Here is a 22,842-nt window from a genome sequence, read left to right as displayed (position 1 = left end):
CTTTAAGTGAGTTTAGTGGGTCAGCCACTTTTCACCGCTGTTCTATTATTTCTTCATCTGTGGATAATGGTTCCCAAAGCCTTTATTTCTCTGTTCTCTGTTTTTGACTTTCTTTAGATGAGATATTTCCGTCTGCTTCATGCTGTCCGACAGGTTTTATTAAAGTGATTTCATGATTCCAGACGTCTGACAAGAATCAGGCCTGTGGATCTGAACTCATCTGCATGAAAAATGTGGTTAATCACAATTAATGCACAATTTAGAAGTTCAATTATTGTTTCACAGGATCAAGCTAGTTACGATATCTCTTTTACCGATAATAGATGAAAACATTTGCCCATGTGGTTGCATGCAAACTCCTTACTGAAACTGTATGTGCATGCATAGAAGCTTTGCATCTTTGAATTATCAGATTGATAAATAAGAGAAATTGTAAAATCCAGTTATGGTTTGTATCTCCTATTGTTATTGTCCAGTCCATCACATGTAGACACACAGGGCAAACAATCCTGCACACACTCATACCTAAGGGCAATTTAGAGACACTAATTAACCTTACATGCATGTTTTTGCACCGAGGGAGGAAGTTGGTGCACCCAGAGAGAACCCATGTGTAGCAGGAAAACATGCAAACTCCATGCAGAAAGACACCCTGTCCAGGATTTGAACCCCAGACCTTCCACCTGCAGGGTAAGGATGCTTCCTAGGTGGCTACCGTCCAGCCCTTCAAAAAACAAATAAAAAAGCATCAACGTCTCTAAAATCTGTTATCCCTGACATGATTATACAGGTAAAAAATATATATTTCTATGTGCTGAGTGGCAAAATGACATAGAAAGAAGGTATTAAATGATGTATGAAAATCCATAATTCACAGAATTAAAAAATGAAGACCTTTAAGAATGTGTGAAATCCATAAAAGAACAAGCTAATTGGTTTAAAACGGCACACCTCGTCTCATCTGGATTCTGGATCCCCTAAAGTCACGTCTCAGGTGAACCAATGTGTTTCTATTAATAATGACTACTACTGTTTACTTTACTTTTTTTATAGTGTCCTGTCTGGCAATGTGGCAATAAGAATTAATGCCAAAAAGAGCCCAACAGATTTTGCTTTCTCAAGTGGAGCAGTACGGCTTTCAGCACAGTGCGCCGCTTGATTTATGCATGTAAATAGTTTCATTATAATTCATACAGGAAGTATTTCATATTATATGGACACTACAATGAGAAAGTAGAAGAGGAAAAGAAAAAACGAGAAAAAAAGGGAGTAAAGGTGAAAGAAAGAGGAGATAAAAGGGAGAGAATGATAAAACGTCTTCAGTCTGCTTCATCACCTGCAAAGAGAGATATAAAAAGAACAGCACAACCAACGGATACAGTATTACAGATACAATAAAGTAACACCTTGATACCATCGCTGAAGTATATGTAGTATTATTTAATCCGACATGTATAATGTGGCAGCTGAAGATAGAAAATATGGGCTTTCTGTATGGAAGTGAATCTCTAAGTACCTGGAACCAAGCACCTGTAGTTGTTTGCTAATGAAGTTTTTAAAATCATGTCTATAATGACCATTAATGTTTTTGTTTGTCGAGCAGATGCAGGAGCAAAGTTTAGAGGATGGGGAGGAGAAATCAGGGGAGGGAAATGAGGAGCGAGGTGAAAATGGGACCATTTGGCCCAAGGTGTGAAGTCCCACACACCTATTTAACAGAGCCGGCCTGGAGCGCTGGACTCTTACTGCAAAGGACGGCGTCACGAACACAGACTGAGGACGAAGCATCATCAACTAAAGAGCATCTTCTGGTCTTTGACACATTGTACAGAAGAGGCCAGGCCAGGGGAGGAATTAAATTACAGCAGATGAGGAGGCCAGGAGACAAAAAAGGAGAATGCTGAATATGGAGATGTACCCTGGTTTATCTGTGGGACCTCAAAGGATGGCAGACGGCTTTTACAGAGGTAAGAGGGTCCTCATGCATTAAAAAAAAACATTTAAACATGGGACAGACAGTTCTTGAGCTAAAGTCAATGATTGTTTCTGTCACATAAAGCTCTCATTCCCTAATTTATTTCGAAATAGAAAAAATAACATGAGAAGATGGATATCATAAATTAATCTCTGTGTTGGGAAGTTTTGATTAGTAATCCGTTTTTTTTTAATGTTTTCCTGGGATATAAATATGACGTGACACAGAGACTAATTTCTCCTCGCACCTATTCAAAAGGGGAAATATAAAAGAACATGGCAGCTATCAGCTTTTCCTCTAAAATTCAGAAAGTAGCTCCATAAAAGTGGCCATACCGACACTCTGAGCAACTCAAACGTTCAGAAGAACTGAGAACATGACAAACAGCTGCTCTGTGTCGACGATTCATTTTAAAGTATTTAAAGCCCTGATTGGTCCGTTTCCACAGACAGGGATGCTTCTGTACGGATACCGCTGTTTCCCCCGGCTTGTGATGGGGCCCCGAGGATTCTGGGCCCCGCTGCTGGCACCGGCGAGGCTTCCTCAAAGCCCCAAAAAGACGAGGTGAAGCTGGAGCTGGAGAACTCGTCTTTATGGAAGCAGTTCAGCTCAGTTGGCACCGAGATGATCATCACCAAGAAGGGCAGGTGAGGCACAGAGCAGGAGCCATGAAATACAGGAGCATCCGTACCTCCTAAACGCTGACATTTTCTCACATTAAAACCACAAACTTCATGTGTTTTACTGGATTGAAATCTAATGCTCTCTAACAAACCGCTGATTCCTTCACAGAACAGCTGCATTCATACTGTGATTAAATTACACACATTTTGGACTTTGTTTACTAGTTACAAAGTTTGTTGCTCTGGATTTTATTCAGAGGGATCACAGTAAGGGGGACTGAACTCAAATACACGCCACATCTTTTCGATTTTTTTCATTTGTAAAACAAGCAGAAAAAAGATTGAAAAGGATCTATGTTTTCCAGGTTACAAATATCCCCTGGCTTTTTGTTGATCTATCACATAAAATCCCAATAAAACCTACTGAATGTGGTACAGAGTCCAAGCCACAAAATGGACTCTTTACCACATTCGTAGACTACACAGTTTTTAATAATACTCACCTGTACACTGTGAAATTGCACACTGTCTATTTCCCCTGCATTGTTTACATTTCAATTGTTTACATAAATCACCGCTGCACCTTATCCTGTAATCTACTGTAATTTACTGCAATTTACTGTGATTTTTCAAGCTGTATGCAAACGAAATTTCGTTCTGTACGCACTCTGTGCATACAAAATGACAAATAAAGCTGTCTAAGTGTCTAAGTCTAAGTGAAGGTTGTGGTTTTAACGGGACCAAAGAGTTTCATCTTCTACCAGACAGCCTCGGCCTGAAGCTCTAAAAGATACCAACCATTTTTAATTACTTCTCCTCCTCCCAGACGGATGTTCCCGGGGCTCAGACTGAAACTGTCGGGCTTAAACCCATCTCTCCGCTACATCCTCCTCCTTGACATCGTCCCGGCCGACAACTCCCGCTACCGCTTCCAAGGCGGCGGCTGGCAGGCGGTCGGAGGGGCGGAGGCCAGGCTGCCCGACCGGGTCTTCATCCACCCGGACTCGCCCGCCACGGGCGCACACTGGCAGAGCCGCACCGTCTCCTTCCATTACGCCAAGCTCACCAACAACACCCTGGACACACGTGGACATGTGGGTGCAAGCAGAAGTACGACACCCAACCTTTATTTGCAGCTTTTGACGTTTTGAGTGAATCTTTTTGTTTCTGCTTCAAGATAATCCTGCACTCGCTGCATCGTTACCAGCCCAGAGTCCATGTGATTGAAGCCAGAGACATGTTAAGATGGGGCGGAGGACAGCACACCTTTGTTTTCCCCGAGACCCAGTTCATCACAGTCACAGCTTACCAGAACAACAAGGTATGGCTTTCCTTCAAATTCCTGAGGGCAGCAGTTTTATTCAGCGGAATCAGAGTAAACAGGGCTGAAGACAAATCTCTGACACTTTCCATTGCTTTCTGTTGCTCTTTCACATGAAATCCCAGTAAAATGCATTAAATTCTGCAGCTTTAATGTGTGAAAATGTAAAAATAGCTGTAAATGCCTTTGCAAGGAAATGCACACTTTCTGTTTTATAAGGAAGAAGGAGTAGAAATAATAATCAGTCTTTGCTGTTTGTTGGATTTTAGATCACAGAACTGAAGATCAACTCCAACCCGTTTGCTAAAGGCTTTCGAGAGGATGGCATGAACAGCAAGAGGTAATTAACCACCAGACCTCTTAAAAATAAACTTTATTATAAAATAAACAACCTAAACGTCACTTTTTTTCTCTTCTGCAGGCAAAGAGACGCAAGACAGAAACGCAAGATAGCTGCCCTGACTGAAACCTTGGATACTGGTGAGAAGAACTACCGCAACTATACTTTGAATTCAGTTTTCAGCCTGTTATAAAGGTAAATGATCTTATACTCGCTCCTTTTTCTCCTTAAGTGAACTGTGATCCATGTGAAACCTCCGAGGCCACAGCTGCCGGCTCTGACCTGCAGGCCCTCACGCTCGCCTCTCTGCCTCCACTGCCCGACTCTTCCTGCGGGTTCAGACCCGAGGACGCCTCCTATCCGGTCCCAGAGCACTCACTGGACCTCGGCCAGGCGTTCATGAGCTCCCAGATGTCCGACATCAGCATCACAATGGCCAATGGGATGCAGGAACCTCAGGAAAATGAAGCGGCACACAGCATGATTGAAAGGTGAGGCAATATAATGATGTAAGAATGCTGCTGGTTGCATTTTCTTACATCCTTGGAAGAACATCTGCAAAAGCATGCAGATATTTATTTAACATAGTTTTTAATCTTTATCAGGCAAATGAAAGAAGCTACTAGTTCCCTGAGACCCATGCACTGACTGCTGTGATGTAGTCTGATTTAAAACAACTTGGAGAATGTTTGGTTCTTGGGTCCAAGTCTTTACCTTGTCCTGATTTTTCAAGGATTTCTTGTCAATTTTATTTGTCTCGTGCATTTTTAAAACATGTTGGCATTCGCAGAACCTCTTCTATTTGTTTTAATCCATATATTTTCTGCATCACAGTCTGCAACATTAAAATAATGCATGATCTGTCCAACCTCGTGCATTAGAGAAGTGTTTTTCTCCTTCCTATTCTAGATATTTATTTTTTATATTGCACATTTGTTCAAAATGTTTTACATAAACTGTACTAAACAAAGTACTAAAAAGTTATGTCTATGCTCACTTTAACGTATCCTGTGATATTAAAGATGTGTCTGGTAGGGACGCCACAGCCTTTAAATAACAATAGATTTTCTAAGCCAGGTAGAGTATGTCTGACGATATGTTTTTAGGATCCAGTTTTTTTTTTTTTTTAACAAACATACAGCAGTAATTTTTTTCAAGTGAAGTTCAGGTAAAAGGGCTTTATGCAACAGATGACTCTCCTAGCATCCTCACTTAGTATAAATCCAGATCAGTTGGTCCTGGAGGCTAAAGCTAACTGCTAAAGCTAACTGCTAAAGCTAACTGCTAAAGCTAACTGCTAAAGCTAACTTCTAGCCTGAGTGAGGGCCATGGAAGAACAGGACGTCTACCTTCTTAAAATGACTAAATCTCTAAAAACACTTTAGGGATTTAAATAATTTGTATTTAATGGACATTAAAACCCATTGGGTGATTTTATTTTTTACATTAGCATTAAAAAATTGAGGTAGGAGGCACTGCGCCATGGTCTTCCTGTAATAAGTAATAAGTAATATTGTCTTTATTGTCATTGAAACATACATTACAATGTGAATGTACAGTACTGTGTGAAACATGTAAATACTGTACTGTAAATGGAACATGTAACGTCTGATAAACTGGTGTAAACAGCAAAGGTATTTGATTTAAGGGGATGTTGTCACTGCCATGTTTTCAGGTTTGGCAGGTAGTCGTTTTGGAAATGCTGTCTATGTTCTGCTCTCAGTGCGTGTTTCACACAGGAAGAGTTTATGGGGCGCACCACCACCATTTAAACAATTATAAATTTCTTTGTGCGTAATCGCTCAATTTAAAATGGGACAACAAATTAAAGGTTTACAAAACAGCGTACAGCATACATAGTGATGTTTTTGAGATTAAAGCTGTTTCAACATGGTAGAGGTCCGATTTGGTTTTAGCATGTTATGTTATGAGGTTTTATGGAAAATAAAACAAAAATAACAGAAATTTCAATAATGTGGGAAAAACTCCTCGACTGATTAGAAAATGTTCTTGTTGGAATGGCTTAGTTTATTCACATGCCACCAAGTGATAAATGTCACTGCAGATATAGTCTAAACTTATTATAGGATTCCATTCAGATCCAGTTATATACTTTTTATAATACTGGACAGTTAAAGTCAGTTAATTATGTAAATCCAAGAGGAAAAATGTTGCCGCTTTCTTAAAAAAATAAGAACAAAACAAAAATAGGAAAAGGTTCTTCTGATATTGAAGATTTTTTGTTAATATTTTTCATAAAGTAGATAATAAACGTGTACTAAAATTTTTATTTTTGCTTCCACAGCTCAGATGTTATGGCTGAAGCAACCTATGAGCCCAACTTCTCAGCTCCTCAGTCCTCCTCCTTCTCCTCCAGCACGTCCCACCCTCCACCCTCCTTCCCTCCCGTGGACTACCCTTCCCCCATGCTCCCTGCCACCCCGTCACTGCAGCAGACCTCCTTCAGCTTCCCCACGCCGCCACCTTCGGACTCCTCCTCCCCCTCTTCTGGCACCTTCCTGTTGGACCCCGGGACGGTCAGCCCCCACACTCCAGCTGCTTTCAGCGCCACATCCAGCACGTGTCCGTCAAGCCTGCAGGACCAAACATCTCCCCACTCTCAGGGGCATCAGGGGGAGCCTGATGTTCCTGTGGCTCAGACGTCAGCAGCTTTTACCTATCCGAATGTGCTTCCTATGAATAGCGATCCTGAATACCAGCCTTTAGGTGCCTCTGTGCCCTGCTCCCTCCCTGCTAATGGCAGCTGCCACTCTTATGCTTTGCCTTCTCTCCCCCAACAAATGCAAACTCTTTCGTTTCCAAGTGTAAATCCCAGCTCTGCTCTGAACTTCTCCAACCGGAGTCACCAAGCCGCAGGCCCCTCCCTTCCTACTGCCTTCCCCCCTCCTACCTCTTTCGCCCACTCTTCATCCTCCCTTCCTCACCCTTCTTTCCCTCCCTCTTCCTGCCTGGCTGTGCCCTCTTCGTTCCAGCAGTCCCTCACCTCTGCAGCCCTTCCTCAGGCGCACCCCTCGTCTACCTCCTACACCTGCTCATACCCCCCAGCTGGGGTCAGTGCCATCCCTCAGTTCGCTTCTGCTCCCCCCTATCGCTCGGAGATGGTACTGCACCGCCAGGCTCTTCTTCCTCAGCTGGATCCATCCCTGCCTTCCTCCAACCCCCCACCGGCCCTTTACCCCGGCTTCCCCTCATACCCTCTCCGCCTGCATCAGGACCCTCACTCCTCCCTCTCTGCACCCTTCAGGCACCTTTACAGACAGCACCAGCAGAGCCACCCGCACTCCCAGGGGTCCTACATTAGTGCGAGAGCAGTGTTTTAAAATAAATGCTGCAGAAATGTTTGGTTTCAAGGCGCTTTAAGGGAAATTAGCAATATGTAGTATCAGAGGCAGTAGTAAACCTTTTATGAATGTCTCAACTGTTCAGCTAATGGATATTAGTTGTGATAATAATTATGATTTGTATATACTTTGAAGATTTATGCTCTAAATATTCACTGCAGTGTGAGAAATAAAAGTGTCCAGCTAATAGAGTTTTGTACTTTTCCCCCTTTCTCCTAAAATATTAAGTTAAGCAGATTTATCTTTAAACCACTGAGTGAGGCGCAATTTTAAAAGTAATGGTTTATTATTTGGGCGAATAACTAATTACTGTAATTAGTATTATAATTAGACCTTGGTTTAATATTGCAGTGTGCAGTATTATACAACTGAAGCTGATGGATCATTCAGTAGTAATGTATTACCTAATGATTAAATAGTATTAATTATCTTCTAACGTTTAATCCTACCAATTAATTAATATGAACTATTAATTAAAATGAACAAGATATTTGTTAATAACATATAACCATACAATGATGAATGTTGAATGATGAGTATTGATTGAGTTAAGAATAACCAAGCCATAATTGAAAAATGTTTATGAAATTAAATTTTTTTTGTTGAATGGTTTAGTATTGCACCTGGAAATAAGACATGAATATGGAAAAGCTCAATATTTGTTATTTATTCTTTTATCACAGATTCTATTCCTAATTGTTTGTTCTTTGTTTTTATGGTTCTATGCTTTTTTTGTTTATCTCTGTACATTTGCCCTAATTGGCGGTGTAAAGGCTATCAATAAACAATAGATTGTTTGATTAAATTACATGGATCCTAACCTTTATTTTACTTTATTTCCTTTGTAAAAGCTAAGTATTCATTAGTAAGCACCCATTAAAAATTACAAGACCATTACTAAATAATAAAATAATAAAATAACTAATGATCATTTATTTAATTTAAAAGGTGTATCTGTCAAATGACACATCTGTCATAAAAACCAGAGGAAGTTATGTTTGAGTCCTTTTCATTGCTTCATATGTCACTTCATCTCAGTTCAGGAATAAATAAAATAAAAGGGATGAAATAAAACCATCACATCAGTTTTTATGACAAATGATTACTTAAAGATTAATAACATGTTGGTTAATTAACTAATTAAATATGAAACAAATGGCAAACAAATTCAAAATGGGCTGCACAGTGGCGCAGTTGTTAGAACTATTGCCTTACAGCAAGAAGGTCCTTGGTTCAAATCCCGGCTTGGGGTCTTTCTGATTGGAGTTTGCATGTTCTCCCTGTGCATGCATGAGTTAGGTGGAATTAAGTGGTACTCACCTGTTAACGAAGGGTGGATTCCTGATCAAATAGCTATTGATCAGCTCACGGCCTATCTAATAGCACCTCCTACCATCCTTTCTCTACAGATGATTATCAATAACTCTGGCTTTCAAACTTAACACAATCAAATAGGAAACTGCATGTCACAAAAAATTGACTAATTCCTGACCCAATTATACAAAATAAGCACTGACTAAGATGATAAGGTATTAAAGAAAGATATTATGAAACCTTATTCATGGTTTTATTCAAGTTTTCTAAGTTTGGCCTAAAAAACAAATGCAAACACAACAGACCCTGATTGATGCCATTTGAAGTATTGAAACATTTTAAAAACAAAATTAACACAAACAAAATAAATTATATTTAAATTAGCAAATTTTATAGTGCACGATAACAGTGAATCTACTAAAGTTGGAAACATCTTGAAACCACTGAAACTGTTTCAAACAAGGCAGGAGGAAGAGCAACATTTCTGTTGTTGGGGGAAGATGGAGGACGTGAGATAAAATCATCTCCAGAGGTCAACGTTGATTTTTCAGTGCTTTTCATACTCAGAAAATAGATTAGCTGAGGAATTTTTACAAATTGATTCATACTTTTGTTAAAAGGCATCCCGTTTGCATCCATTCCCACACTTAAGATGTCCTCTCTAGCTCACTCCCAGTAGGATACCTGTCCCAGGATTTTGAGTCGCTGCCCTAAATGACTCAACCTCCTGTAAATTAGTAGTGCTATCCTCTCTAAAATTAACAGATTGTGTAACAGACAACAGGACAAGGGTGAAAGAATGAATCAGTTTGACAAAAGCAACTGAAACGAGGACATTTGTGCGTGTTTACTAAAATTATCTAAGGCATGGATACGTTCAGGAAGAATATTTTTAAAGCTGATCTACATCAGGGAAGTAGTGATATTATTATGCTTTTTTTGCACAAATCCAAATAACTGGAATAGATGTATGTTTACGAAGAACATTCCACAGTATAGGTATCATTAAGAGATACAGATCAACTTCACCTCCTTCCAAGGTACAAGGAGAGGGATAAAGACCTGGTGAATGGACCCTGATGAATGCCACAAGCCGAAATGCGTTGGTCTGCTAATAAAGTTGCTTCCTCAGCATTTCAAGTTTTCACCTCATTAGCTACATAAATAAATCTAGTAGAATGAATACCTAATTAAAATATTATACTCTAAAAAGAATTTTTACATTGAACTGACATTTAACATGTCAGTTCATAATTTTCTATTTAATTTTAAATAGAGCCGTCAAAGAATTATGTTTCTGTAATTTAAAATATGTAGGTTTATAAATTTCAGTTTTAGGCTGAGTCAGATTTAGATTAATTTGTCAGATTAAATGTGCAGTCAGATGGAGACTGATGTCATTAATATCCTTTTAGTGACTAAAGATTCACTGGTTCAAAATTAGTTAAATGAGCTGATCTGAACAGCTTAAGCCAAAATCCTGTTAAGGTTAATTAAATAACATCCATCTAATGTTAAACATGTTGCTCCTGTGATCGGTTTCTTTTACCTCTTTTAAATAAATTAATAAAGTTAGACCTTAAGTTCATAAATTGTATTTTTCTTGATTTACATTATTAGTCGTTTTTTATGTTCTTTGCTAGGAAATTAAACTCAATTTAATATTTTTTTTTGCTGGCTTTCAACAGTGCAAAAGAAAAGAAAACATACTTTAAAAAAATATGTTTTAAAATCTTTTTAAATAGTAACAAGCATGTTTTTGGGGTCAAAATGTAAAAAAAAAAAAAAAGCACGTTACATAGAAGCGGTGTGAGAAAACTTGACATGCAAACCACCTGGCTGCACACAAACATGTCACAGTGATCAGTAACCAGTAACTCACTGCCGGGGTACGTTTGTTTGAGGCGCTGCTGTCCTGCAGCTCCCCTGTGCAAACCTCTGAGGTAATAAACAGACCGGGTCAGAAACAAACCGGAAAGGTCCGGCTTAGCTGCTCATGACGTGTCCCACAGTCCCTGAAAGGTCTCAGCTCAGACGACAGCTGTCAGGCGGTCCTGAAGGAAGTTTTTATTTCTTAACGTTCCTTAGGTTGCAAGGAAGAACAACTTCTTCTGGGAGGATCAATATTTTATCTCCTTGACGAGTATTTCCAACACCGCAAAGTTTCTTTCTCAAACTGGGTTTAAATTCCAACCGTTAAAGTGAAACATGGGGCCGCATTGTTGCCTTGCAGCAAGAAGGTCAATGCGTGGCATGGAGTTTCCGTGCTTTCCCTGTGCATGTGTGGGGTCTCTCCGGGTACTCCGGCTACCTCCCACAATCCGAATGCATAACTGTTTGGTTAATTGGTTTCTTCAAATTGCCCTGGACTGACGACCTGTCCAGGGTGGACCCTGCCCCTCACCCAGTGAATGCCGGAGGTTGCCACCAGCCCCAAACAATGTGCTTTTCAAAAATCAGACTTTTATGATGAATACTTTTTGCACCAAGTTTTAAAGCGATGAAACACATTTACAAAATGCAGAGAACTGAAGGTTTTTTTTTTTATGTAACGGAAAAAGCAGTTACCTACTGTATTAGCACATCATTGCATTACACAAGCAAAAGTATTACAATCTTGTGGTGCAGAACACTTCTATAGCTTAATCACTTGAATATATTGAAACAGGATTCATGTTTATGCCCAAATTAGCGTCTCCTGTCTGTGGATTGCAACCCAAGTGAAGGTATGTGAGGCAATGCTAAGGGTCAGCCTGGTGTTTACTCAAATTTCGCAACAATCATTTATCAACCCGTGAGTCCGCTGCTCGGACCGTCAAACTGCTGCTACCTGCTTTCATCACTGAGGTGTTCTAGGTGGCATTATGGGACAGAGGGTAAGACTTTCTGTTTCTTTTCTCCCTGATATGTTCATTTACTTGCAGTTGCAGTTTTATTCCCCTGTCAAATAGTTTAAGAGATTATTTCTGTTGCCCTTTTGGATAAATATTATAGCAGTAAAACCCTAGTGAGTAGGAGTTTGTGTCTAATAGCGTTTTAAAATTGCTGTTTTGTTGATAATTTATCTATGTGGCTCCCTAGCTCTTTCACATGGAAGTTTTGTAAAATTTAGAAAAAATGTTATCCTGCAATGGGAATCCCTGCAGATGTTTTTCTTCTTCCTCTAGGTCTTCTGCTTGAAAGGAAAGCAACTGTCTGACACTGAGGATCCTTGTAACGTTCAGCACTTCATTGTGTGTTTACACACTTCAAAGACATTGAAGATTTTCTAAATTGGTTCCCAGCACAACCTGATAAACACATCTTTAATTCTCCTGGGACAATGCTGTGCTCCTCGCTCCGAACGTCCCTCCCTCACCTCTTGTCTCTGAGGCTTCTGGGTACTGCCACCTCCAGGACAGCGGCGGTCCGGCAGCCGGGGCTCCTCTCTGCAAGCCTGGCATTTGAGGATCCCAGCGCCTTCAGGGTGAAGAGTCTGGCCGAGCTTCTCCGTGCTCTGGGTGTCTTCCACCTGTGCTCCTTCCCTCTGCTGGTAAACAACTGTGGAAAGGTGGGACTAAAGTTTATGATTTAGACTATAAAACTCGTCAGAAGCTCTGTCTTTGTATCAGTTTTGATTCAGCTCCATCGCCCCTAGTCGTCTCTTCAGCTTTCTTCTTCTCATCCGTTTCAGCTGATGGCAGGAGCACGCACCCTCCTGGGGAGGAGGGGGTTCTCTTTACTGCTGCGGCCCACCGTCTATGCCCAGTTTGTGGCCGGAGAAAACGAGAGGGAGATCTCCCAGTCCATGGGGAAGATGAGCTTGTTGGGACTGAGGCCCATGTTGGCTGTCCCCATAGAGGAAGACCTTGGAGAGAGTACGGGGTACGCCTTTAATTCCTGTAGTGCTTTGTAAAACTAGTTAAACCCTTTGAACTTTTACACATTTTGTCACGTTACAATCCCAGACTTCAGAATCAGAATCAGAATCAGATATACTTTAATAATCTCAGAGGGAAATTGCTTCAACATATTTCATTAGGATTTATTCTATAGACCAAAATAGTTGCATAATTGTGAACTGAAAACAAAAGATTACTTGGTTTGCTTGTTCTTCCACATTTTGCCTACCCACAGCATGATGCTTCCACCGCCATGTTTTTCTCAGTGGAGGTGGTATGTTGCCATATGCATGTTGCACAAAAACATTAATTTTGGGTTATTTAGAGAAAGCACCATGCATCAATCAACGTATCAATTAAACCAGCTCCTGCGCAAAGCTAGTTTGTGCACAAAATCAGTTTCTTCCATTCCAACCTCTCCACTAGGCCTATCAAATTATATCAAGGACAAATCAGAATGTTAATTTGATTTTTCTTAATATTTTAAGCCAAATATCTCTTTCAAAAGTGTTTGCTTGTATTTGGCTGCTGCAAAATGTTTGGGTCATGTGTGAGAACACTCAACGTCTCTGCAGGAAAAAAACAAAACACATGAAAGTAGATTTTGCGAACTGGCAGATATACATGCAAACCATTTAGAAAGATTCAGACAAGGATTTAAACAGATTTGTACTACACATCACCACTGTTTGCTCCATAGCTTGAGTGGTTATAGGAGTCAAACACAGCCTCAAACACATAAATTTGAACCTGCTGTAACTAAAAATGTCTCTGAGTCTTTTTGTCAAAAGGAAAAGGTGCTCGTTCTCCGATTTATTCAACCAATCAGCCTGATTCTTGTGCCTCTTCTGATGTCATCAACCCAAAAAAGACAGAGCATAATATAAAGTTTTTTTCTTCAATTCATATCTTGTAAAAACGTTCCTAATAATCTATACCTTATCAGTCAGTTTGCATTTATTCTCATATTAGGACTTTGTATTACCTACAGCAAACCCTAACACCACCCCTAACCTTAACCAAAAATAAATTCACACCGTACCTCTAAATTTAACTCCTAACCTTTAAAAATAGAGGTCTGCCACAATAGGACCGTATTTGGTCCCCATAAGGCTTTTCGGTCCTCGGAAGGTTGGTGAACATGCCAGATAGGGTCCTTAATAGGCTACATAAATGAGTACACACACACACACACACACACACACACACACATATTACTTGATGTTATGTTAAATATTTGGATGTGTGCTAAATCTTCAGGTTCTAAATAACCTTAATCCCCACCAGAGAAACAAGATACGACTACAACATGGAGGCCATGCTGGAATGTGTTCGCATGTCGCACAGCAACGCTTGGAGCAAAGACCCGATGATGCAGCTGAAGATCACAGCTCTGCTCAGTCCGGAGCTGTGTGTAAGGCTCCTTCCTCCAAAGCCAAAAAATTAAACATAGAACATGTTTTTTCTTTCCATCTCAATGACATTTAACACAGAATTTTAGCTGTTTTTTTTTTTAAGCGTACACTCTTTTTTTATCACATGCACAATGACAGCAATGAATGCCTACACATGTTGTATATGGAGGGAAAAAAAGATAAGAATCCACATTTCAGTGTTTGCTTTTTGTCAACTGCAGGTCTAGATTGTTTTTTGCTAACTCAACACTCACCTGCCCTCTGCCCACTCTCTCTGTCTGTCATGTTGATCCATCGCTGAAAACGTGTTTTATATATTTCTGATGAAAATAATCTGCTCGTACCAAAGGTCAAACTCACAACCCTGATTGCCCGACAACCGTACGATGTGAGCCTCCTTGTCCGAGCAATGGATGGAGAAGTAAGCCAGCAATCCTCTGACTGATACAGTTTATACTGTGTATTATTACTATTTTTACTACATTGACTGTATGACTGGCATTTTGAATGACTTATACCATTTCCAGAGATTAACTTTTCCTGGGTTAGAGGAAGAAGATGCGGCACATTTCATGTGTGGTCTGCAGAGACTGAACAAAATAGCAGAGGTAACCTTTCCCAGTGTTATTTATTTGTTAGCGTTATATCTACAGAATGCAATTGTAGTTAGTGGCTTTTTTATGTATGGGCAATATGGCACACCACCCAGGGCAGCACTGCCTATAGGGGGAAAAACTAACTTAACAATTACCTCAGCGGTTTTTTATTGCTTGTTTAGTCAGTGTCAAATGGGAACCTCCCCTGTCTTATGCATATTTTATACACTGGAAAAAAAAAACAATATTGCTCTACACCACGGCTGGCTAATTGTGCTGAAATTGATAACTAATTTGCAGCTTCCAGTATAAATTAACCCTCTTAATAAGCCGCTGCTGCTTTTGATCATCGCTGGTTAAAAATATGAGATACTTGGATCAAACTTTAACTTGACTGTTCTTCAGTATCAGATTGCTAATTAATGTCCGACAAAGATAAACCAAAGAAGTTCAAATGAGGATTTCATCTAATGAGGCAAAAGCTGTCCAAACCAACCTGGCTCTATTTTAAAAAAGTAATGACCAGTGCCACCACCATTGACAACACCAGCTGCCAACAATTTGTCACTTTGACCCTCTCTTCATTGGAGAAGTTATTTATTTAAGCCCACTTCCTATGCCAACTTGCTAAACTTCTGAAGAAGCCTCAGAACATTAGCCTACCGTCTTTATGTTTGACCGTCACTGTGAGGTTCTTCTTCTGAAATGTTTTTCAGCTTCTGAAAGTCTTTGGTCTTGGAGCCCTCCCATGGAGGCCATTTTTATTCCCTGTCATTTACTGTTGAATCATGAACTCTGACTTTAACTAGACAAGGTGTGTTCTGCAGTGCTTTAGATGTGGTTTTGGGTTGTTTTGGGACCTCCTGGATGAATTATCAATGTAAAGTAATTGTGTTTCACCAAATACTCCTACAAAGGTTCCTCTCCAATCCATATTTTCCCCATTTGTGTGTAATAATTTTTTCCACTGAGTCCCAAAGCCTTTGAAAACTGATAGATGTAAATGGATTTAATTTCTTTAAGATCAGAGAATGATATGTTGCATTTTAAGATCTTTTTATCTTCTTTCCTGATGTAAAACTGGTTCAATTTAAGTAAAATTGAAAAAAAATTATAATAATAATCCCTACATTTTGCCATAGGGGCAGGTTGATTTGAATAGCTTATTTGTTTTTGAGTTCATTCAAAAACAATAATTTGTATTGTCTCATGTTATTTTTGTCTGATTAAAATATTTTTTGATGATTTCCAACACTTGAGCATGAAAACAGCATTTTAATTGTTTTTTGGCATCGGGAACACCCAACTGAGATAAGTGTAAATAGCACGGTTAAATATAATAGAGATTGTAACATTGTATGTTGGTTGCATTTCTTTAAATCAAAAATTTGGATTAATCTTTATTCTGTCAGTCTGATTCAGGCTAATAGTATACATTAAGAAAAGAAAAAACATTCTAAAATAATAATTCATCTGAAAAATACAAGATATGAAACTCCTTCTGAGTGTATAATTGGGAAAATAGTGTTAAAAATCTTGATGTGTGAAGTCACAATACACTAATCTTTCTTTACTTTTTAAAGTAAATTTAGTCAAAATCATCCACGCAAATCCATTCAAGCCACCAGGGCATGTTTTGTTTTCTCTTCTGAATGCTTCAACAACTTGTTTTAGGTCCTGGTCATAATAACACAGATATTTTGCTAAACGTTTTGAATGCACTTCTACCTTTGATCCGCACATAAACAATAAAACAGTTTTTTAAAAAATGAGCAAGTTTTGGTGTATAGTATCTGGTTTTGATAAATCGGGACATTTGGGAAAGGATGAAATCACAAATGTCTGCATTTTGCTAGTTTTTGCATAATAAGGTAAGATAACATAAGATAATAAATCCTTTATTGTTCCACAATGGGGAAATTTAGGCGACAGTGGCAAAAACAAAGACAGAGTTATACACAAAGTTTATGTTAGTGAAAAATCAAATTATTCTAATCTAAGGTTAGTTCTAAAGCAGCAAAAGACGAGCTTAATCAGACCCAAACTCCAACTCACTAAGTTTTTGCTGCTATAATATTTATCTAAAAGAGGAACAAAATCATCTCTAAAACTATTTTGACAGGGGAATAAAACTGCAATTGCAAGAAAATTAAAGATAAAAGTAAAAAATAAAATAAATACATCAATTCGTCATGTGCAAGAGCCTGGTTGGATTTTACTTTTAAAGCAGGGAACAAGATTAATGTAAGAAAGATTCAGTGCAGAGGTGGACAACTCCAGTCCACTGTGTCCTGCACGTTACCTCGCTTCATTACAGTCGATTCAGATAGTTAAATTATATCCCTGTTTTGACAACACTTATTTATCTATTTTAGGATTCACCTGTATCATCATCCTTAGCTGACTATGTAATGAAATAAATACTGCAATGGCCTTCCATACATAAGGCCTCACTTCTGTGACGTCTGTGTAACAGCATGAAAAGCTACGTTGTGAAGTTTTTAAATCTCATGCAGATTTACAGTAATATGTTGATTCTTTTTTTTAATTTTTTTTCCAGGCGAGTGTTAACAAAGTCAGAGTGCTGGTCGATGCAGAGTACACCTACATGAACCCGGCTCTCACTCTGGTCACGATGGCGCTGATGAAGAAGTTCAACAAAGATGGCGCCTGGATCTGGAACACATATCAATGTTATCTAAAGGCAGCTGTCGTTACCTACGGTTCAAAACATCCCTCAGATATCTGAACATTTCTACTGTTTGCACTGAGTGTTGGTGACTGAGAGGTTTCTCGTCTGTCCATCAGGAGTCCAGGTCTCTGCTGTCAGAGGCGCTGCACCTGTCACAGACTGAAGGCTTCTGTCTGGGGGTGAAGCTCGTACGAGGTGCCTACATGGACAAAGAGCGAAAGCTGGCTGAGAAGGAGGGCCGGCTGGACCCAATTCACCCCAGCTGGGAGGAGACCAATAAGAGGTTTGAGGCACATCTAAATCTAGAGCTGCACAATTATAAGTTATTGACTCACTTTCATGTGTTCACCCCTAGGGACAGACTGAAAGCAATATTTGTTAGGTTATTATATTACAAGAGATATATAAACATAGAATATAATATTTGTAATACAAAATTTCAGGAGACATGTATACAAACAAAACATTTGACCAGCGGGGTTGACTAGACCAGGGGTGTCAAACTCATTTTGGTTTAGGGGCCGCATTCAGCTTAATCTGATCTCAAGAGGGCCACTCGAGTGAACTCATTGCAAGATTAAATAGAACTAATAAAAGTGGACTTGTTGTTGATTTTTATATTAAATGAATTTTACTTTTACACAATATATTATGAATAACCTCAGCGATTTTAAGAAAAGTGTGTGCAATTTCAACAATACTTTTACTCAGTTAAACATTTACCTGAGCATTATGCATAAGAACTGATCACAGTGATTGTACAATGTTGAAAAACATTTATTCACATTTTTTAGAACTTAAAAACACTGTCCTGCATGACAAAATACATCAAACAGATAAAAATTAAAAAATTATTTAAAATCAATTTTCTACATCTGAAGCTCAGTGCTACCATCTGCTGATTAAAACACAGCGCCCCCGTGGACAATATAGGAACTGCAGATTTTCAATTAAACGAAGTACATGTTTTTTTCAATAATTGTTTTATCATTCTCTTCCTTTTATCTCTTCTTTCTTTCACCTTTTCTTTTTTCTTCTTGTTCTTCCTTACCTCTCCTACTTTCCTGCATGAATCATAATAAAACTATTCACATTCATAAATCAAGCGGAGCACTATGGCAAAAGCAGTACTGCTCCACTTGTTAAAGTCAAATCTGATGAGCTCTTTTTGGCATTAAGACAACAATTCTTATTGCCACATTTCCAGACAGGACACTGGATTAAAAAAAAAAAAAAAAAAAAAAAAAAAAAAAAAAAATATATATATATATATATATATATATATATATATATATATATATATATATATATATATATATTTATTTTTAAAAAATTTTTTTTGAATAATGATAATGCATTTAGCCACCGGGCTGGACTAAATTGTTTGGCGGGCTGTATGTTTGACATCCCTGGACTAGACAGTCATTGATGCATTAAATTATGTAGATTTTCAGTTTCCAACGTGGGTTTTGACAAGTTCCTGCAGCCAAAGCTAAATCTAAAACCTGTATCACCCATAACATGCATTAAAATGTTAATATGTTCTTCGCATACAAATCTATAAAAGAAAGGTGGGAAAAGTAATCGTCATGCAATCCGATTGTTGTGGGTTCGATGCCATTTTGATGTCCCCCTGGGCAAGGGGCTTCACCCCAGGTTGCCCACCAGTCTGCGTATCGGTGTGTGAGCACGACTGCTTGAATGTGGCTCTAGTGCAACGTGCTTTGAGTGGTCAGTAAGGCTAGAAAAGCGATACATAAATTCCATTTTTGTCATTAAGACGTCATTCGCTTCGTTAATCAAAGGCTTTCACAGCAGAATCCAGAGCGACAACTTTTCATGCCTTCTTGTAACAACAGTTATAACGGCTGCCTGGACGTGATGCTGGAAGCCATATCCCAGAAACCCGACCGCTGCAGGGTCATCGTGGCTACGCACAACGAGGAGTCTGTGAGACGAGCTGCTAACAGGTAGGAAGATGAACATTTTTTTCGTTTTCTAGAAAAAGTTGCATGACTGAAAAAAAAATGCATGAATCAATTAAAGGAAAAGGTTTGGAGAAGAAATGAAACGAGAATCCAAAGGAGGACACAGGGAGGTCACTCTGAGGCTGAAAGGCTGATCTAGGATACAGTCTGGACCTCTTTGTGGCTCCTCTCCATGAAATCAGAACCCAATCATGAACAAAAACAAATCTGGCCACATTTAATTCAATAAAATTTTATTTATATAGCGCCAATTCACGACAAGTCATCTTAAGGCTCTTTCCAAATTCAAATTACATAAGTTTCCTCTCTAAGGAAACCCAGCAGGTTGCATCAAGTCTCTCCAAGCAGCATTCACTCCTCCTGAAAGAGCGTAGAGCCACAGTGGACAGTCGTCTGCATTGTTGATGGCTTTGCAGCAATCCCTCATACTGAGCATGCATGAAGCGACAGTGGAGAGGAAAACTCCCCTTTAACAGGGAGGAGAACCTCCAGCAGAACCAGAACCAGGCTCAGTGTGAACGCTCATCTGCCTCGACCCACTGGGGCTTAGAGAAGACAGAGCAGAGACACAGAAAGCTCAGAAGCTCACATTGACCCAGGAGTACTTTCTATGTTAGATGGTAATAGTGGATGATCTGCCTCCCCTGATGATGTCACAGCTAACAGAATGCCAGACCAGGTGTACCTTCTATGAAGAGTAAAAATGACAGAGAACAAAAAGTTAAAAGCTGAAATAACAACAAACAATGCAGATTGGAGAGTAGTAGGAGAACTCAGCAGAGTGAGAGAAATAGACCCTGATGTCCTCCAGCAGCCTAAGCCTATAGCAGCATAACTATAGAGGTAGCTCAGGGTAACATGAGCCACTCTGACTAGAAGCTTTGTCAAAAAGGAACGTTTTAAAATTAGTTTTAAAAGTAGACGGGGTGTCTGCCTCACGGACTAAAATTAATGAAGTGCTCTTCGCCTGCAGTAGGTTTGAGGAGCCAAAACAAGTCTGGCCTAAACTTTAAAGGTTAGATAGTGAGCAAAAATTATATATATATATTTTTTGTATAATCTGACCCAATCTGTATAATCTGATTTGACTTTGGAAAGTGCCTTGAAATGACATGTTTAACTTGACATTAAACATCCATATGTCCAAACAGGCCATCACTGGAGGTCTTAATCTTTTCTTGACTATTTGATGGTTGAGTCCACTGAGTGTTTAATTAACTATAAAATAAATCTCATTAAATATTGTGGGTTTTTTTTGTTCTCCAGGATGGAGGAGCTGGGGATAGACAAAGATGGCGGCTCGGTGTGTTTCGGCCAGCTGCTGGGGATGTGTGATCACGTCTCCCTCACTCTGGGTGAGATGAACGCTCGTACGTTTCCTGCAAGAACCCCATGTTGGCATCACAGCTGTGGTCCCCAGCTCTGGTCCTCAGGGCCATGCTTGTTTCCGACGTTTTCTTCGCCCGGCATACCTGATTCAGATGATTGCATTTGCACCTCGACATGCCATGAAGGGCTGCATAAGCCTGTTCATACAGTATAAATCGGTTATGGAAGCACCTAAAAACACAGCAGGTCCAGAGGGCCTCGGTTGGGGACCTCTTCATTACAGCCCTAAGGCAGATAAATAAACACAATATATAATTTCTATCATGTTTTATTTTATTTTTTTCTCTCTTTTGTTCAGCAAAGGAGGGCTATCCTGTGTACAAGTCGGTGCCGTACGGCTCAGTGGACGACACGCTGCCCTACCTGGTGCGCCGGGCCCAGGAGAACCGCACCGTGCTGCAGGGCATCCGCAAAGAAAGAGACCTGCTGAGGCAGGAGCTCAGACACAGAATGAGGCTGAGACTGAGGGGTGGCGGCTAATAACAGATAATCAGCACAGAGACGCTGCTGCCGAAACACTCAGAACACTCAGAACAATCTAGACCCAAAGACGTGTATCCACTTCCTGTTATGATGGAGACTCACTTTATTGTCCTAAAAGCTTTCCAAGACTCGCTTAAGTAACTTATGCCTTTTCTGTTAAACGCTTCAGGAAGGTGTGTGCTTTGCCAGGAGTGTTTTTTTTTTATTAAAATATATTTAATTGCGGATGTCACTTTAAAGCTATTGACATATAAGAGGTAGGTTGAGGTTAACGTGGTGAGATCATCTATAAGCATAACTAAAGTGGAATTGGACCCTGCAAACATGAACCAAAACACATCAGTAAATCCACCAAGGACTGGCTGAGAACGTAGAAACAAAAGTCCCAAATACGGCCTAGTCAAAGCCTAGATGTTGAGCTTGTGGAGATGCTGTCAGGGTGACTTGATACAGGCTGAACCTGCAGAAAACGCCTCAAAGGAAGGGGTCCGTTTTCCTCAGGCCGATAGCAGAGGTGGTAGATGGATCCAGCTGTTAGGGACCAGGGTGTCCAAACTTTTTCTTTACTTAGGATTTTGCATTATAGGATTAAAAAAAAAAAGTGTAATTCACCTTCTACCTCATTATCTTTATCTGTTACTTTCCTGAACACTAATAAAATGTAACCCTTGTTCATTGCATGTTTGTTTGTCTGTTTTTTTTGCCTTCATTATGTGTAATGTAAACTGTAATGTGAACCGGCGTGGGCAAAGAGAAATTTCATAGCGGTGACAAATAAAATATTCCTGTTTCTTGATTCTTACCCCTAAATAAACAGAATATCAGACATTATGTGAATGTCTTTTCTGAATTAAGTAAATGTTTATTTTTCTACATGACTATACTTGGTTCAGTCAGTAGCATAAAATCTTAAACATCAACAGCAGTATCATCTGCATACACACACTAGTGCAATATACTATAAAACGTATTTGTAACAGAGGTGGATGAAGTTGTTTAAATCTTAAGGAAGCTGTGATGTTGGAGTGGAAATGAACTCGTTTCGTTTTTCAGATTCATTATTAAAACTGAATTGTGCCAAAGATTATTCCCCAATTAATTGAAACAGTTTGTTTTCAGCCCTGTATAAAAAAAAAAGCGAGCCTTTGCTAAGTTATAACTAAAGAACAATTAGTTTCTTCCCAATAATTAAGAAGATATATATATATATATATATATATATATATATATATATATATAGTGAAAATCTGAGGAAAAAGAAGCACTGATTCTTGTCAGTGCTCCTCAAGAGTCACAATGTAAACCAGGGGCGTCAAATAAATTTTTATATTGGGCCACTTTGGCATCATGGAGTCATTAAAAGGGCCGGTTGCGCCTGTATGGATGATACTTTTGATTTCAGAATTTCATTCCAGCTCACATAAAAATCTAAAAAAAAAATGATAATAAAACAAATCACAGTA

At 39.3% G+C, this 22,842-nt stretch overlaps 2 protein-coding genes across 3 annotated transcripts; both read left to right on the top strand.

The window, feature by feature from the left end:
- The first annotated feature begins 1,570 nt into the window (after positions 1-1,570).
- Positions 1,571-8,389, top strand: tbx6 (T-box transcription factor 6). Its single transcript, XM_012852411.3, has 8 exons — positions 1,571-1,967; positions 2,424-2,622; positions 3,425-3,692; positions 3,776-3,919; positions 4,189-4,259; positions 4,341-4,399; positions 4,492-4,750; positions 6,565-8,389. The coding sequence occupies exons 1-8, from the start codon at positions 1,898-1,900 to the stop codon at positions 7,598-7,600; spliced, it is 2,106 nt and encodes a 701-aa protein (XP_012707865.2). The 5' UTR covers positions 1,571-1,897; the 3' UTR covers positions 7,601-8,389.
- A 3,329-nt stretch (positions 8,390-11,718) lies between these two features.
- On the top strand, positions 11,719-22,114 carry prodh2 (proline dehydrogenase 2). Of its 2 annotated transcripts, none has more exons than XM_036141758.1 (11): positions 11,719-11,811; positions 12,103-12,485; positions 12,609-12,799; positions 14,104-14,230; positions 14,581-14,652; positions 14,759-14,839; positions 17,388-17,531; positions 17,636-17,802; positions 19,379-19,489; positions 20,774-20,862; positions 21,195-22,114. In XM_036141758.1, the coding sequence occupies exons 2-11, from the start codon at positions 12,258-12,260 to the stop codon at positions 21,374-21,376; spliced, it is 1,392 nt and encodes a 463-aa protein (XP_035997651.1). In that variant the 5' UTR covers positions 11,719-11,811; positions 12,103-12,257; the 3' UTR covers positions 21,377-22,114. The 2 variants fall into 2 exon arrangements, with proteins under 2 accessions (XP_035997651.1, XP_035997650.1); XM_036141757.1 differs by having other exon boundaries at positions 20,774-20,877.
- The last annotated feature ends 728 nt before the right edge of the window (positions 22,115-22,842 follow it).

This window comes from Fundulus heteroclitus, chromosome 10, assembly GCF_011125445.2.
Source record: "Fundulus heteroclitus isolate FHET01 chromosome 10, MU-UCD_Fhet_4.1, whole genome shotgun sequence".
Lineage (NCBI taxonomy): Eukaryota > Metazoa > Chordata > Actinopteri > Cyprinodontiformes > Fundulidae > Fundulus > Fundulus heteroclitus.
Note: the sequence above shows the minus strand (reverse complement) of the source record. Positions and strands in the feature narration are given on the sequence as shown.

Excerpts from the sequence above, each read along its gene's own strand:
- tbx6 (XM_012852411.3), top strand. The coding sequence starts at position 1,898 with ATGCTGAATATGGAGATGTACCCTGGTTTATCTGTGGGACCTCAAAGG. Across the intron at positions 4,260-4,340 it reads GATGGCATGAACAGCAAGAG|GCAAAGAGACGCAAGACAGA; the intron begins GTAATTAACCAC and ends TCTCTTCTGCAG. Across the intron at positions 4,400-4,491 it reads GACTGAAACCTTGGATACTG|TGAACTGTGATCCATGTGAA; the intron begins GTGAGAAGAACT and ends TTTCTCCTTAAG.
- prodh2 (XM_036141757.1), top strand. The coding sequence starts at position 12,258 with ATGCTGTGCTCCTCGCTCCGAACGTCCCTCCCTCACCTCTTGTCTCTG. Across the intron at positions 17,803-19,378 it reads TGGGAGGAGACCAATAAGAG|TTATAACGGCTGCCTGGACG; the intron begins GTTTGAGGCACA and ends TTGTAACAACAG. Across the intron at positions 20,878-21,194 it reads TCTGGGTGAGATGAACGCTC|CAAAGGAGGGCTATCCTGTG; the intron begins GTACGTTTCCTG and ends TCTTTTGTTCAG.